The following is a 14,726-nucleotide window of genomic DNA, read 5'->3' as shown; positions in this document are numbered from 1 at the left end:
TGTGGGAAACTCCCGGCCGCCCCCCCCGCCCCCCGCCCCGCCCCGCCGCCCGCCCGCCAATCGTCGCGCCGCACCCGCCGCCACGCCCCCCTCCCGCCGCCACGCCCTGCCGCGCCACGCCCCCGCCCCCGCGTCCTGGGCACCGTCGGGCCCCCGCGGAGACCCGGGGCTGCCGGGCCGGGGTCTGGCCTCAGCCGTGCCCCGCTCCCTCCTCGTGTCACGTTGAAAATACCCCTGAGAGCGAGCTCAAGAGCCCCCCCAGCGCCCAGCCGTGGCCTCGGCTTCTTACGCCTGGTCATCTCTCCCAAATTTTTTTGTCCCCGGGCGATCTCAGTGCCGCACGCTCAGAAGCAAAGCGCCCAACGCCAGCGCGACAGCTTTTGACACGAGCATCGTGGCGCATCTTAGTACAATAAATCGGCCTCCCGCCTTCTGCCCCCCCCCCCCCCTTTCTCCCTTTTGGTCGCCGGGGGGAGGCTAAGGAAAACTTTCCGGGGACGCATCAGCGGGGGACTACTTAAGCGCACGAGCTGACGACGACAATAAGATTAAAAAGCACAGAACAGGTCAAGGTCCGGGACTACGCAGAAATTATAGCAGGAACTACGGTCAGCCAGCGCTTTATTTTCTGCGTGCAAAGCTTCTCCAAGACAACGCGATCCAAAACAGAAAGGCTTCGGGAAAAAAAAGCGGAGAAACATGAACGACGACGCTCTGCAGAGAAGGCAAACCCTACAGGAAGGGATTTCAGAACCACCCCTCCTCCACAGATGACTTCCCTCCGTGGCCTTGCCCTTCCTTCACCATCCTCGTGCCACAGCAGGGCCGGCAGCCCAACAGAAAGTCCCACAGGTGCCCAGCATGCAAATGTTGCCAAATTTTGGGTGTGAATCAGCCTTCGAAGAGTCAATGGGTTCTTTACACCTAATTCTTGCTCCTTCTCCAACCCCGTTTACAGATTCAGGTTCTCCATGCTCAGCATGCATCGCGTTCCCACCTTCGGACTTCAGCAATGACAGGCTCTCTGAGCCAGCCAATTCACGTTTTCCTGCCCCTTCTCGGCAGTGGAGAAGGGGGATGAAAAGTGGATCTTTTTACTACAGTTCAAGCATTTAAAAATTTAACCAGCTTTCAAAATTATATTCTATCCTTATGCATAAATGGTGCATATATTATCTACGTGCCCATATGCTTCCTCCAATACATATATACATTTTTCTCCCCCAAAAAAGCGTAATTGACCCATGTAATACATGGCTTATTAGAAGCAAGACTAAAGCTCGTACGCAGAACCGTTAGAAGAAGGTCTGGATCCTGCTCTGAGCTGTGCGCAGAGAGATCTGCAAACCCGCACGGAGCTCTACGGAAACCCATCGACGCTCTTTCCATGCAGAGCTGGGACATCAGTCGGAAAGGCTCCAGATGAACTTCCAGGGAAATTAGCAGCTGATACTGCCAGTCAAAGCATCCAATTTAAGAACTTCCCCCCCCCCCCCCCCCGAAAGAAACTAAACAATTTTGAGGTGGAACTGTCAAAGACCAGTTCAACTGTAACCCAACAGGCAGCTTCAAGGATGAGGAGCAGCGCCGTAAGCCCCCCTCCAGCCATCAGAGGTATCTTTGAGGTTTTGTTGTTGGTGAAAACCATATGTTCTGTTGCTATGAGAAGATGCCAATGGCACGTGCAAAAAAATGCTTTAATTGCAAATTAATTTTGCGCTCGGAGAGCAGAACAGTATGCATCATCTCTCAGTTTTATTCTTTTAGCCTTTGGCCTGCATGAGAACAGCCCTATGGCCTGTGCCCCAGCAAACCGCTCCACCTCCCCCAGAGCATCTGGAGCAAAGCCTGACAACAAATCGGAATTTCCTACCCCCGCCTCCAGTGAACATCCACGCCACTGAGCCCCGTCCTCCTCCTCCAGCATGAGCCCCGTTGTAGCTCCTGCTTGTCAATAACCATTTTGCCCACATGACCACATCTACACTCTGCTCCAGGATTACCTGTTCTTCCTCTGACTGCTACAATTCGCATGACTCATTTGCAACATGAAGTGCTAAATTGACTTCCTATGCCTTTTTCTGAATATGAGCAATTATGAGAGAATCCGAGGCTCGTGAAGGAAAGCCCTGCTTACACAATTACACCTGTGGCGTAGCTGACAATTCCTGCGGTTCGAGAAAGGCAGCAACAGCAGAAACTTTGCCAGAGCATCGCGTTTGCTCCAAGGCGTGGCTGCAGACATACCGCTGGATTAGGAGGGAAAGGATGAGCACAAAAATAGATTTTTTTTTTTTTTTTAGCAGGTTTTGCCAGTATCTGGGGATCATCATGCTGGCAAAAGATGGAATTCCCATGGCCGGGATCTCATTTCTTAAGCTGGCAACTCGGCCAAGGGCTGGGTTGTCAGGTTAAGAGGAGCACCTCGCATCGCTCCGCGGTGACTCCCCTGCTCATCTGGGAGAGCTGACAAGCTTCATGAGGTGGGGAGCTCTTTTTCCTGGGTGGAAACGTCTCGCCGTACTGCATACCTTGAATAGCACGGTGGATGGTGGGAATGAAAGAGGAAATGAGGAGAAAGGAAGGAATTCAGCCTTTTGGAGTAAAGCCAAGGGAAGGAGGTTTATTCCATTACTCACATGCCTGTTAAATCCCATTCTGAACGCTCCAGTGCGCACAGGCTGTGCGCGCTGTTGTAAGTTTTATTCAGAGTGGGAGGGACTAAGAATCCTGTTCCTAATGGTAGAGAGATGGATATATGAGAACAGAGAGTGGGGAAGAAAGGGGTGAGGTAACCCTACTTGTTCTGTGTGCCAGGCTAGCCAGCGAGACGCCAGTCTACTTTGGATGGTCTATAGTCCTTAAGGTCATACAAAATTCACCCTCCAGGAAAACATGCAAAAATACATATATTTATACACACGCACATGTGTATGTATGTATTTGCATCCCCCTTCCCCCCCCAATTTTATTTATTTATTTTTTTAGACAGGACCGAACCTGCAGCCAGCTTCCCTTCCCAGATCCAATGCCGATAGATACGCCCACAACAACATTCCCTTTTGGTCAGCGTTTGAAGTTCAAGCAGAGCGCCACTTATCCATCGGGTGACTGAGGGATGCTGAGGCTTGACACGGAGCGACCTCAGCAGATCACCCCGTTGGGCAGAACAGCTTCCCCCTACAGCTCTGCCAGCGTTGGCTCCGATGAGCTCTCCGGCAACTTACTGCTTTCTGCTACGTTCTTTTTTTTACCATTTTCTAGCTATTTCGCAGCGCCGCTCCCCTTTCTGTGCGTAGGCTGCCACAGCTAGAAATATGCCCTGATTCCTGTTGCCAAGGTGCTCAGTGGAGGTGACAACCAGGGCCTGATCCTGGCTTGGAAGTGCCTGGGTGCTGCCCCGTCACAAATGCCACAGATCAAACCCAAGTTTTTACCAAACAGGTTTATAAAAAGAGGGCTAACCGGAACATAAGCATTTCTTTCGACAGTGGAAGTGAGACAACCCAATAGACGTGGACTTAAACAGGTTATACAGCAAAGATAAGGGCCAGAACTTGTTAGTTCCCCCCGTAGTGGAGATCCACAAAAAAGTAATTTTATAGCAATGTATAGAACTTGTGTAAATACAAATGAAGATTAATTTGATTATAAAAAGTTAAACAAGTTATTCCTGGCTTCTGTGGGGACCATTTGAAGCCTACAGGAGGCAGCACCATGAAAATGAGAAATCAAATCAATCACTTTTTGAAGCACAAACTGGAGGGAGACAATACACACATGCGTCATTCATTCAACACCAAGTGAAACATGCTTTTATTTCTAATTACTACCTCCTCTGGATCACCTTGTTTTGGTTAACAGAGAGGAGGAAGCCACCGCTGGCCCCATTTCCCAGACCAGGAATCTGAAGCATGGAGAAGGGTCAGCCAAATTCACCAGCACGCCATGAGCAGGACTAGACCCAGAAACTCATTTCCTCAGTCCCTATCCTGTGCTCTCTCTCTACAGGACACCTGCGGAATGATTTTATTTATGGCAAAGGTACAAGCTTTTACTCACCACTTCTAAACTCCAAACTAATGAGGTCCATATTTTGAAAAAAAAACCCAAACCAGGAAAGGAAGCACCAGTAATGAATCTGCCATGAAATACCTGCAAGGGTGGCAAAGTCTGTGCTGTCGTAAAATAGGTGCAAGCAATAGCTAACAGCAAAGGGCGAAACACCGTGCCGTGAGAGGCATTGCAAGCTGCGTTCGGACACTCTTCCTCCTGCCCTGCAATAGGAATCAGCCTCAGAAAATTCAAAAATTCAGTGTTGAATTCAAACAGTAACATGCTTTTCGAAGAACAGCACCTACCAGAGGGTGACAGGTAGCAAGGCTGACAGCTCATCTCCCAGCATTTCTCCATTGTATGTGGGTTTCTTTTTTAATCGCAGACTCCCTGCAGCATCGCCCGCTGTACGATGCTTTAAGGGGAATACTGAGAGGCGAGGAGATTCTTACCCAATCGTTTATCACCAGTCGGTGTTTTGTACGCTCGGAGGAACTGAGCTTAGCTAAAACTAAGGGTAACTTTCCCAATCGGTCACAGTCTAATGATTTTCATCTAAAAACGTTATGTATGGCTTGGTGCTGCTAATGAGTGCCCTGGATCAATAGTTCTGGCACGTGAAATTGCCTGTGCAGAAAGCAAGGGGCACCCAGCAGCAGGAGGAGAAAGACGGTGGCTGTGATAACCTCTGAAACGATGAGAGCAAAGGAGCAGGATGAGGAACTTCAAGGACAAAGTAAGGCCCTTTTCCCCCCACCTTCCAAGAAAAAGCATCACAGACCTTCGTTCAAGCACAGAAACCGAATTTTGTGAGAAAGAGCTGCTTTGTCATCTGCTGTGACCGAGGCGGGGTTAGAGAGTACGTTCTGGCGCTGGAACCGGGCTCTGCCTGGCAGAGCTGCTCTGCTACAGCACTGCACGGGGGCTGTGTGCGCGATGGGACAGACCACAAAGACCGGATAGGGAAAAAATAAACCTCTCATTCCAATTTCCTTTTCTTGTGATAGTGAATGGTAGTGGGCAGCAAAGACAATCCTTGGGTTAAAAGCACCAGGGTAGAGCTTAGGAGAGAAGAGCTGGGTTGGGTTTTTTTTCCCCCTTCTGCTAATTTGTTTTTTGCTTTAACCTCTTTAGCCCACACCCAAGGCATTTCTGAAAATCCACATTAGCCACAAATTTAGTGCAGGCCAGGGTGTTCTGATTTTCATGGTACACTGCCTTCCACAACCTCTAAAGCAGCCTTCTTTAAGAGGCCTTGAAAAGGAGGCACCAAACCCATCTGTCATGCTCCCATTTTCAGTAAAGCTGGAACTATTACTTCCATCGCTGGCATTTCCTGCGGAGGATAAGCTCTTGGTTCCTATTATATGGATGCATGGGACTCATATACGAGTAGAAAACTGGTGTAATACAAATGACTATACCATTGCACAGGGTAATTTTCACATCTGTACGAAGCCATCCATCACCCGATGGCCAGCAAAGCCAGAGCCCCCAAACTGGGGGGGGGCATATTTTCTTTTCCATGTCTACTCAAAGTAGCAAAGGTCAATTCTGTCCCCGGGGTGGATGCTAATACTGGGCTGCTGGGCATAATCTCGACTGTTCACAGAGGCAAAGGAGCAGCTTCTGAACCGCTGGAGAAAGCGCCTGCGCTCTCTTAGGGGTGAGTCGGGGTAAGGGAAGGAGCCGAGGCCAGCAAAGGACCCAACCCCTAAAAGCCAAGGCAGAAACAGATCTTTCAAGAGTTCTGATTAAGCAATGAGTTGTCCAGCGTAAAGTCAGCGCAAGGAAAGACCTTACCTTCCGGAGGGCTATTTGGCCCACACAACTCAAGCTCCAGCATGCTCTAGCAGGCTGGTATCACTCGGCTGAAGCGAGTGCCCCCCACCCCCCGCCCCGCTTAAGCACCAGCCTTCCTGGATCCCGCTTTTATAGAGAGAAAATTTAATACTAATGGGGCTGTATTGCCCAATTGCACTCAAGGGCTGTTATTATTATTAAATGCCATCAGCCTTCACCTAATTTCCACCCATTATTACAGATATAATTCTCCACTAACACACCCCCCCCCCAAAAAAAAAAAAAAAGAGGGGGGCAGCCAGCTTCAGTAAAAACCCACACCATTGCTTTTAACCTTCTCTGTCTAGCAGTGTGTTAAATTACCAGGGTTCTGCCGTGTTGAATACGGAAACATTGTGCTCAGTACTGCTCTTGGGAAGCCAAGGGATCAGATCTCTTCCAAGCATCAAGAAAGCAAACAAGTTGTACTTGCTTTTTCTACAGAAAATATTTATTTGCAAGAAATGAAAAGCATAACATACTTAGCTACATACATGTTTAGGCTACAAAAGCAGGTAGTCTGTTCTCTCATAGAATCAAGCAGACAATTTTAGAAGGAAAAACAGCAATTTCTTCCCACCCGATGGACATGTTTGCACAGTGTATACAATCAAGTGGGACCATATCCAGATGACAGCACTTGTACAAAAACAGAGGCCATTGAACATACATACACAAAGTTAAACAGACTTATAGCAAAAGAACAGAGATATCTGCAGTCAGAAGAGGCTCCAATGCAGTTCACCAAGGAGTTTGGGGGGGGGGTGCTTTTGCACTAGTATCACTGTCCTTTTCATCTTAGATTGTTGTAAGAGTTTGCGCAGACCCATACCGTATCCACATGCACAGAGGGAAAGATCAGCTGAAATGCCATAGGGGTGTCACATGCAGAGCGACTCAGAGTCACACGGTATTGTTTTGCATGGCCCCAGGCAATGGCTTTGGCCCTGGATACATATTTCTCTTCCAGAGGGTAACTCCAGGTAATGTATCCTTGGAAGGCCCCGTGAATCTCAGGGAAGCTGTGATGATGTACGTGGCCTCTGAGAACAAACTGCTTCCCCTCGCTGGCATCTTACTGCGGCCGTGGGGCAGTGAGGGAAGTAGTGCTCCAGGGGAAGGGGGGATCTTTAAGGTCCTCTCCCAGAAGTCCAGCTCAACAAATTGTGTTCCTAGAGCTGCTGGCTCCCGGGGGCCACTTTTTAAGGCTAACTTACACTATTAAAAAAAAAAAGCGTTCAAAGCCGTAATTCTGCAGAACAAAAACGACACCAGAAGATACAATAAAGCCCAGTAACTATTTTTTTGTACCAAGCCAGAGCTGTCCTACAGAAAGGCCAGGCAGCCTATGCATACCCACAAAATGACACAGTGCAACAACTTTCAGTTGACAATTGCTAATAGGACACACTTCAGACAGCAATTCACACGACAGATTTACGAGTGCTCGGTGATGTGGAATGTGAACAGGTTTCAGAGAGAAACGCCTGGACTTTCAGTTGCACCAAGTGGAATGTGCACTGTGTGTTCAGGTAGATGCCTTTATTTAGTGATGCTTACTACATTAAAAAAACAACTCCGCGATTTTGGGATTTTTTTAATTGCTCACCATGCACACGTGCTCAGATACACACATGCTTGCACTCGTTCTTGCTAACTGTACAAATGAAGAAAGCAAGATGCCATTACATCAGCACCATTGAATTAAAATCTGATATGGCAAAGTCCGATACGAGCAAAGTTCTGTTAAAAGAAATTGATTACCTGCCTCTGCTTCCCGCTCTCTCCCTTCCACTCCCCTTAATTACAGGCTGCTAAAGTTCAAAAAGATTTTTACCTGCTGGTTGGAAGGGAAAGCGGCATGTACCATAAAGGTCAGATATGCATAAACAGGACTACACAATATTAAAGAGCAAAGGGAAGAGTAAAGCTAAAACACGAGGGGAACCAATGAAAAAGACTGTCATTGCTGATTTATGGAATCAAGCACTAGACCTGTGATGTCACAGGAGTCCCTTCACCTGCCATTTCTTTCATCTTTTCTGCAAGACAAGTCTACAAATCCAGGTTTCCTGTGTTTAGTTCTCACCTGTTCAGTTCCAACTCTTGGAAGAAGAGTATGGAGATGGGCTTTAGGGCAGAGAAGAGACTACTGGTAATAAAGAATACCCAAACTCCATCTCAGCATCACAAATGAGAGTTTCCTGTGAGATGCACTCTTTTCTACGTAGGAACTCAATTCAGGCGTCTACCTTGGCAAAGCAGAAAGAGGCCTGACATGAAAACCGCAAAAACAAATGGCAATTTCCCTCTCAGTCCTGGAGTCTCCAACGGATGCTGATGACCTAAGCAATGCGGTACGAACCGGGATCACACCCTCAACATATCCCGGAACGCCCACTGTCATTTTATTGGCCATGAGAAAGCTACAATATCCTGGCCCATTGATTGAGTCCTTACACCTTATTTGTAAAGACCTTAACACAAAAGCCAGCTCAGTCATCTTCGCAACCCCTAAAGTTGTTTATCCTTAACACTACTGTGCAAAGCAGCAACAACATCATAGCGCTACACTACTTATATAGGCTAGTATAACTTTTGTAGTTACAAAGTACTGACCTACCATTTCACCTTCAGCATATGAAATGTTCCCTTTCTAATTAGTGACTTGAGAAAGAAATATTTTAGTCACCAAGAGTATAAAAATACTCCGTATACTTCTGTTCTTAGCTGCGTTGGGTTTGTACAACGGCCTCTTGGCATTAGCTAGAATCTAGAGCCCAAATACTCAGTGGAAATCCCTCCCAACGTAGCAATTAGTATCATTCATTTACTTGACCTACATTCTAAATGCGTCTAGACAGAATTCACCACTGATAGTTTGGGGGGATGGGAGTGGAGAGGTGGGTTTGTTTCTTTAGCAGGGGAAAAAAAAAAAAATATTTTTTTTTTAGATTCATTTTCAGGTCTATATTAGAAAAATCAAGAATACATTGAGATACACTGTTACACAGAGATAGGAGAGGTCCCCTGCCAGTATAAATCAGACCTGCAGCCTCCAAAAGTGGTAAGTGAGAAGCGTGCTGCGTTGCATCAGCTGGGATCTGGCCTAAGAACCTCAGCCTAATCCATTATTAGTCTGTGCTGCTGAAAAATATTGAATGGTACAGATGAAATAAGGGAAATGCAGCAAAGAACTATAAATAGCCCGGGGAAAAAAAAAAAACCAACATTATCTACACACTGGTAACAAGGTTAGAACTGTCACATGCCCTATGCTTGATACTTTTAAAATATATATATATAAAAATAATGCCCTACATTCCTTTGTAGCTTATCCCCCTAGAAGCAAAGACCCGACAGATCTAGACATGCTTTAAAGCTATGGGCCAAAAGGTAAGTTTACTAGTGTGTATAAAATCATGCTGACAAGCAGCATAATGTTACAGCTGAAGACTCCAAGGATCACTTAAGTCCTCTAGTGGAAATGGAAATTAAGTAGCACATAAGGCCTTTGCCTACCCTGTCCATACCCGCACATTATTCTACAGCACCAAGTCACTGATCACTGGAAAAAGTATACTGGCAGAAGGCTAAGACCTCAAGTAATATAGCTGAGCTAATTAAAAGCACTTACACTGGCATCCTTCCCAAATACACCTTACTACTCCTTCCCTGCGCCCTTAACACAGAGCACATACAGCTGCCTCTCCGCATGGTCTGCAGCACATCACGGCTGGGTCACCCCGGGACTGCTGAGGTTGGGGTGCTTCCTCTGCCCCCCTGCTAGGCACGTGACACCGGCATAAACCGCCTCAGGAGACAGCGCGGTCCTTGTCATGTAACAGCCTGTAGGCAGGTGATGACAGGAGATTCTTTGGCCCCTAATATCTAGAAGAGAAATCTGTTCTATTAAGGCCCCTGAAGAAAAATGATCACAAACATACCAAAGTAAAGCAAAGGTTTTCCTTATTACAAAGAAGTAATATTTAATATAATAAAACCCCAAGCAATGTGTGCGCTAGATCAAGAGATTCCCCAAAAGAGTACCTAAAAATAACTTAAAGGATTACACAAATTGAAATTATAGAAATAGATGATCAAACAGTTCCAAGAAAATTGGTATGGCCACACTGGCTTGGATGATTTAGTTCAGAGGCCTGACCCAGACTGTGGCCAGTTTAAAATGCTCCAGATGAAAACATGACTATCTCCCCATCAGATTTGAACTGCCATTCTCAAATTAAGCAAAACGAAAGCGCAAAGCTTTAATGGTGACACGTGCAGTAGGTTTCGCGGGGGGGGGGGGGTTGTTTAGGTTTTGCTAAATCTTCTGTCCTTTAACTATTAAGAAATGATTCAATTTTGGGTTTAATATAGTGAAGTCAGCTGCATCTGCAGTGGGAGGTGATCCATTTAACTGGTAATGGGCACGAGCTCAGGCAGAGCGGCCTCCTACTTATGCACAGTGCAAACTACAGGAGTAACTAAGCAGTGTTGTGCTCGACAGCTTCGGGCCTCTTTTGCAGAAGACTTAACCATTCAATTGCCCTCAGAGGTGGCAAACCATGGGTGCTCTGAAAAAAACCCAGACCATTTAAGGAATTTTCCAAGCTATGACCTTGCCCACTTACACTGACCAGCCATATGGCAGTGGAAGGGTCAGTCCCAGCTCTCTCCTGTCACTTTGCTGACCTCATGTGGCTAAGCAATGCAGCCATCCCTTGTGGTACCCACCAGTGTTCATTATTTATGTGACGCCTTAAATCCTTAAAAAAAAAAAAATAATCATAGAAAAGTTGTTGTTGGATACTGAAATGATTCAGAGGACCCAGCAGGACCACTGTGAAGGGAAAGAGACTTTAGGGAGGAGACTGACCCATGCCAAGAAGGGAACACTTGCAAAATAGACTACAACAGCATGACTCCTCTCATTGCCACCCAAGGTAAAATAATAAAAGGCACTTGCATAGAAGACTAGGGCATTACCCAGAAAGCACATCTGTACACCAAAACTCATTACTAGCTCATGGAGTCAGGCACATGTTTCACTGTCATTAATGTGGAACACCTTAAAATGGCACAGTGGGGACTGATCCACAACCCCCTGTAATTCGCCAAATTCTTTCCATTCATTTCACTGAGTTTTGTGTCAGGCCCAAGGGTGGCAAACAGGATACCGAAGGGAGAAAGTCTAAGGAGAATGAAGAACAAGAAAGGAGCTGGTGTGGCAGGTGCTGTAATAAAATACAAATCCAATATTTTACAAAATAGAATACTTGCAGGAAATATCTACTGTACATGGTAAAAAATTACTTGTAAGGCTAGGTTAGTTTTTCCCTTATTTATCATTAGGAAAAAAATAAAAGAAAAAAGAGCTTCAAAATTCTTTTTTTTTTTTTAAATTGACTTCTTCTGGTAAACTGTAAAATAGCTATGCTAGCCTGCTGAATTAGGATTTTCACATTAAATCCATCCTCAATAGAGTCTAAGCACCCTTCTGTAGTAACCAGATAAAACCCTGCTCAAATCCTGGGGCAGGTTCAGCTGTGCCACTGCAAGGACAAATTGCAAGAAGCATAGCTCGGGCAAAGGCACAACCAGAGTACTGAGAGAGGGAGGACCCTTAAAGGCAACAACTACGTGGGACAAGGAGGAAAAGCAGAGAGGAGAGTACTGGACCAGGATCAGACTTGAATACTGCTCTTGGTTTTTCCACTGTACTTGGACCAGTCACTTCACCCCCCTATGTGCCCATCTCATCCCTCTTTTGCCTTGTCTCCTGCCTACATACTCAACTCCTCAGGTCAGAGGCTGTCTTGCCATGCAGTTAATACAGTATCTACCACCTCCGCGCCTGAACTGCGCCTAGCTGGGGCTACCTATAACCCTATCTTTTTGGCTAAGCAGTTGGTCTAAGATCACATCTCTGGAAAAGGAGGTAAGAGGAAGATAAGATACATGGCTTTATTTTAGGTCAGTTCAAATTCTGGGGGAGGGAATGGGTGTTCAGCGATATTTGCATGTCCGATTTCAGAGTTTGCCCAGACCATTTGCAGGGTTAGGGAAGCTCAGTTGTCTTCGTTGCGATTGCCTGAACAAAATTTTGCAAAGCTAATAAATACTATTTACAACAGTAACAGGAAGATGGCGAGGAAAGGAAAACAGGACAATCTGAGACGGGGTCTACCTAAGAAATGCCATCAATGCATCTAGAAGCCAATAAATTAAATCCACACGGTCCTCTCAGGAGGCACTTCTAGTTTAAACCTTACATTGATTTAGTTTGTTGGGAAGGAACTGATTTAAGCTCAAAAGATTAGCCTTACACTAAAGCACATCCATCCAAAACATTACGTAAGTTTAACAAAACCTTCTTTCTAAACAGATTTAGTTAAACTAGTGTAATTCTCCCACACAAAGTGTTACAAGACAGCAACTGATCTTTGCTTGAATTCCACAAGGGTGGAAGCAGTAGGGAAGCCTACCAGGACTGTTTTCAACCCAGCGAGAAACCTACCCCACTAAATGATAAAGAGGCTGGAGGGGAGAAGAGAAACGCCCCCCCAAAAGGCTCAAGTGCTGTAGACCACTAAGCACGGGGCTGTGGCTAGATTCTGAGCAGCAGCATGCTGCATGTCCTCTTTCTCTCAATTCCCATCACCCATGGGTTCCCATCAGTTTTGCATATTTCAGTCTGCTACAGAATGCCTTTGTGCTCAGATTAGGATGCGTGCACGCACACACACACAACTACCAGTCACCGGCACACTGCTGGCATCATCTGCCATCATCATTCAATGCTGCCCTTGCAATATCAAACCGGGAAAGAATAAAAGCAAAGACAGAGACTGTGTGTGAAGTGAGGAAGGGAGTTACAAAGACAAGAGATCCCATCTGCAGTCACAGCCTCACCAGTCAATGCAGAAGTTGAACTCCCTCTCTTTTGTGCTTTGGTTCACTGAGGATGACAAGTCGGGGGGCTTTGGTTGAAAATATGTGGGAAAGAGTGAAGTCAAGAAAAAAGGCCTTTTTTATTTTTAAGAGGTGGCATTGACTCTTCTATCTATTTCAATTATCTTCAGTGTTTCATTTCCTTCTAGTTCGGAGTTGACTCTGCAGGGAACAAAAAAACCCCAGAACAACAAAGGTTAACGCTAATAGTTAGTCACTTTTAGAAGTGCATATCCTGCTTGAATTGGCTAATGCTAAAAAGGCACTCAGTATTTACCAGTTACTTGTCAGTTGGGATACGGTAACACTGCATTAGTCATCTCTTTGGCCGTAGGTATAACTTTGACACAAGTGCTCAGAAGGCATGTTTGGGGTGATATGGCTCATCCTAGCCCTCAGAATAGCACACTTCCAAACAAAATCCCTCTCCCACTGTTCGGTGTGCTTGCTGCTGCTTGTTAGCAGAGAGCAAGACCTGGGCCAACAGGACAGTGGCGAGACAAGAAAAGGTAGAGTGGAAAAAACACTGCACACACATATTTAAACTCTTTGCAGAGAGCCCAAAAACTTACATTTATGCTAAAAAAAAAATTTATGAAGGAGCTCTGTGTTAAGTAGTTCAGATAACTTTACAGGTCTGTCTCTTAAGACTGAGCCCTGCAAACTTTCCACAGTAATGCTTTAGTAAGATCACTGCTGCACAAAGCTCCAGCTCTTCACACCCTCACCTCATAGAAAGCCCAGTGAGTCACAGCCTCACACTTCCACCCAACTGGCAAAAGCTTATTCCTTTAGGAGACACAGAAGCGCTTAAAGAAGTGGGTAGGCACAACTAACAGGCTTACAGGGGTTAGGAGTTTGGTAGCTGTATTACTACAACATCGCTGCAACCACTTCTCCAGAGTAACAGTAACTTTGCCTATAAGCTCTCCAGATAGCGACCAAACTCTCACTTCATGTTTCACAGTGCCCAGCATAGCTGAGCCCCTAGTCTTACTGCTGACTTCCAGGCACAAATGACAGTGACGCCAACATCCATAGGGCAAGCAGCCCACCCTGCACTCACCTGTGCTGCTGCAAGCCCAGCAGCACCGATTTCTCTAGCCTCGTCTCGTTGGCTATTGTGAACTGCATGATATCATCCTGCTGTGTCCCTGGCATGGCTTCCAGGGACAGCGCTGCGTACTTGGAGGTGTCTGCTTGCCTGTCATTGCGATCTGCAAAGGAGATGGGACTTGACGACTCCTCCAGTTGGTGAGGCTCTTCATAAATTAGCAGACTCCTTGACCTCACTGCATACAAAGACAGAAGGCAAAAAGAGATGAGAAACAGGCAGCTCAGAGAACAGCCCGGGTCATTTCTGGAAATGGAAACCATCAGAGCAGAACTAAAGCTGCAAAGGGCTTTTCTTTTCATAGTGATTAACTGGTAATTTGATAACTGAGGAAAGATACCACAGCAATGGTCCAGGCAGGGATCAAAAAACTCTGAGTTATTCACAAAACAAGAACAACATGAAACAATCACTTTGATAATATATGTTGAAAGCAACTGGTTCATTACAGGTATGTAATACGAACAGTTTCCCACTCAGTCCTTGGACTCTTTGTTGACACTGGCAAAGGACACATCAGCTGGTATGAGTTGCACGTTTTAATGGTATGAACATCTGCTACCAAGTAGAAATCCTGCTACCTTTTACAGACCACTAGCTTTAGTTCCATCAACAGAAACAAAACTGCTTTAAAGAGAAGTACCAAGCAGGCTAGTGGGGAAAGGCTTTGCCCATGTCTATGAAGTCTTCTGCCATCAGAACATCTTGCCAAGCCATCCTTTGAAAGACACGTGTATGTCGAAGAATGGCCCGCTAAGGA

The 14,726-nt window shown here is 46.1% G+C and overlaps 1 protein-coding gene across 2 annotated transcripts in view; it reads right to left on the bottom strand.

The window, feature by feature from the left end:
- Positions 1-12,913: 12,913 nt before the first annotated feature.
- Positions 12,914-14,726, bottom strand: part of CREB3L2 (cAMP responsive element binding protein 3 like 2) — a 76,902-nt gene continuing 75,089 nt past the window's right edge. For both annotated transcript variants that reach the window (XM_075755676.1, XM_075755682.1), the window contains exons 11-12: positions 13,919-14,144; positions 12,914-13,014 (exon numbers count right to left, since the gene is read on the bottom strand). In XM_075755676.1, coding sequence (XP_075611791.1) covers positions 12,939-13,014; positions 13,919-14,144 — 302 coding nt within the window. In that variant the 3' untranslated portion in view covers positions 12,914-12,938. The remainder of the gene's footprint in view (positions 13,015-13,918; positions 14,145-14,726) is intronic.

The sequence above is a fragment of the Balearica regulorum genome, chromosome 1 (genome assembly GCF_011004875.1).
Source record: "Balearica regulorum gibbericeps isolate bBalReg1 chromosome 1, bBalReg1.pri, whole genome shotgun sequence".
Lineage (NCBI taxonomy): Eukaryota > Metazoa > Chordata > Aves > Gruiformes > Gruidae > Balearica > Balearica regulorum.
The sequence above is the reverse complement of the archived record's forward strand: the minus strand, read 5'-3'. Positions and strand labels throughout refer to the sequence as shown.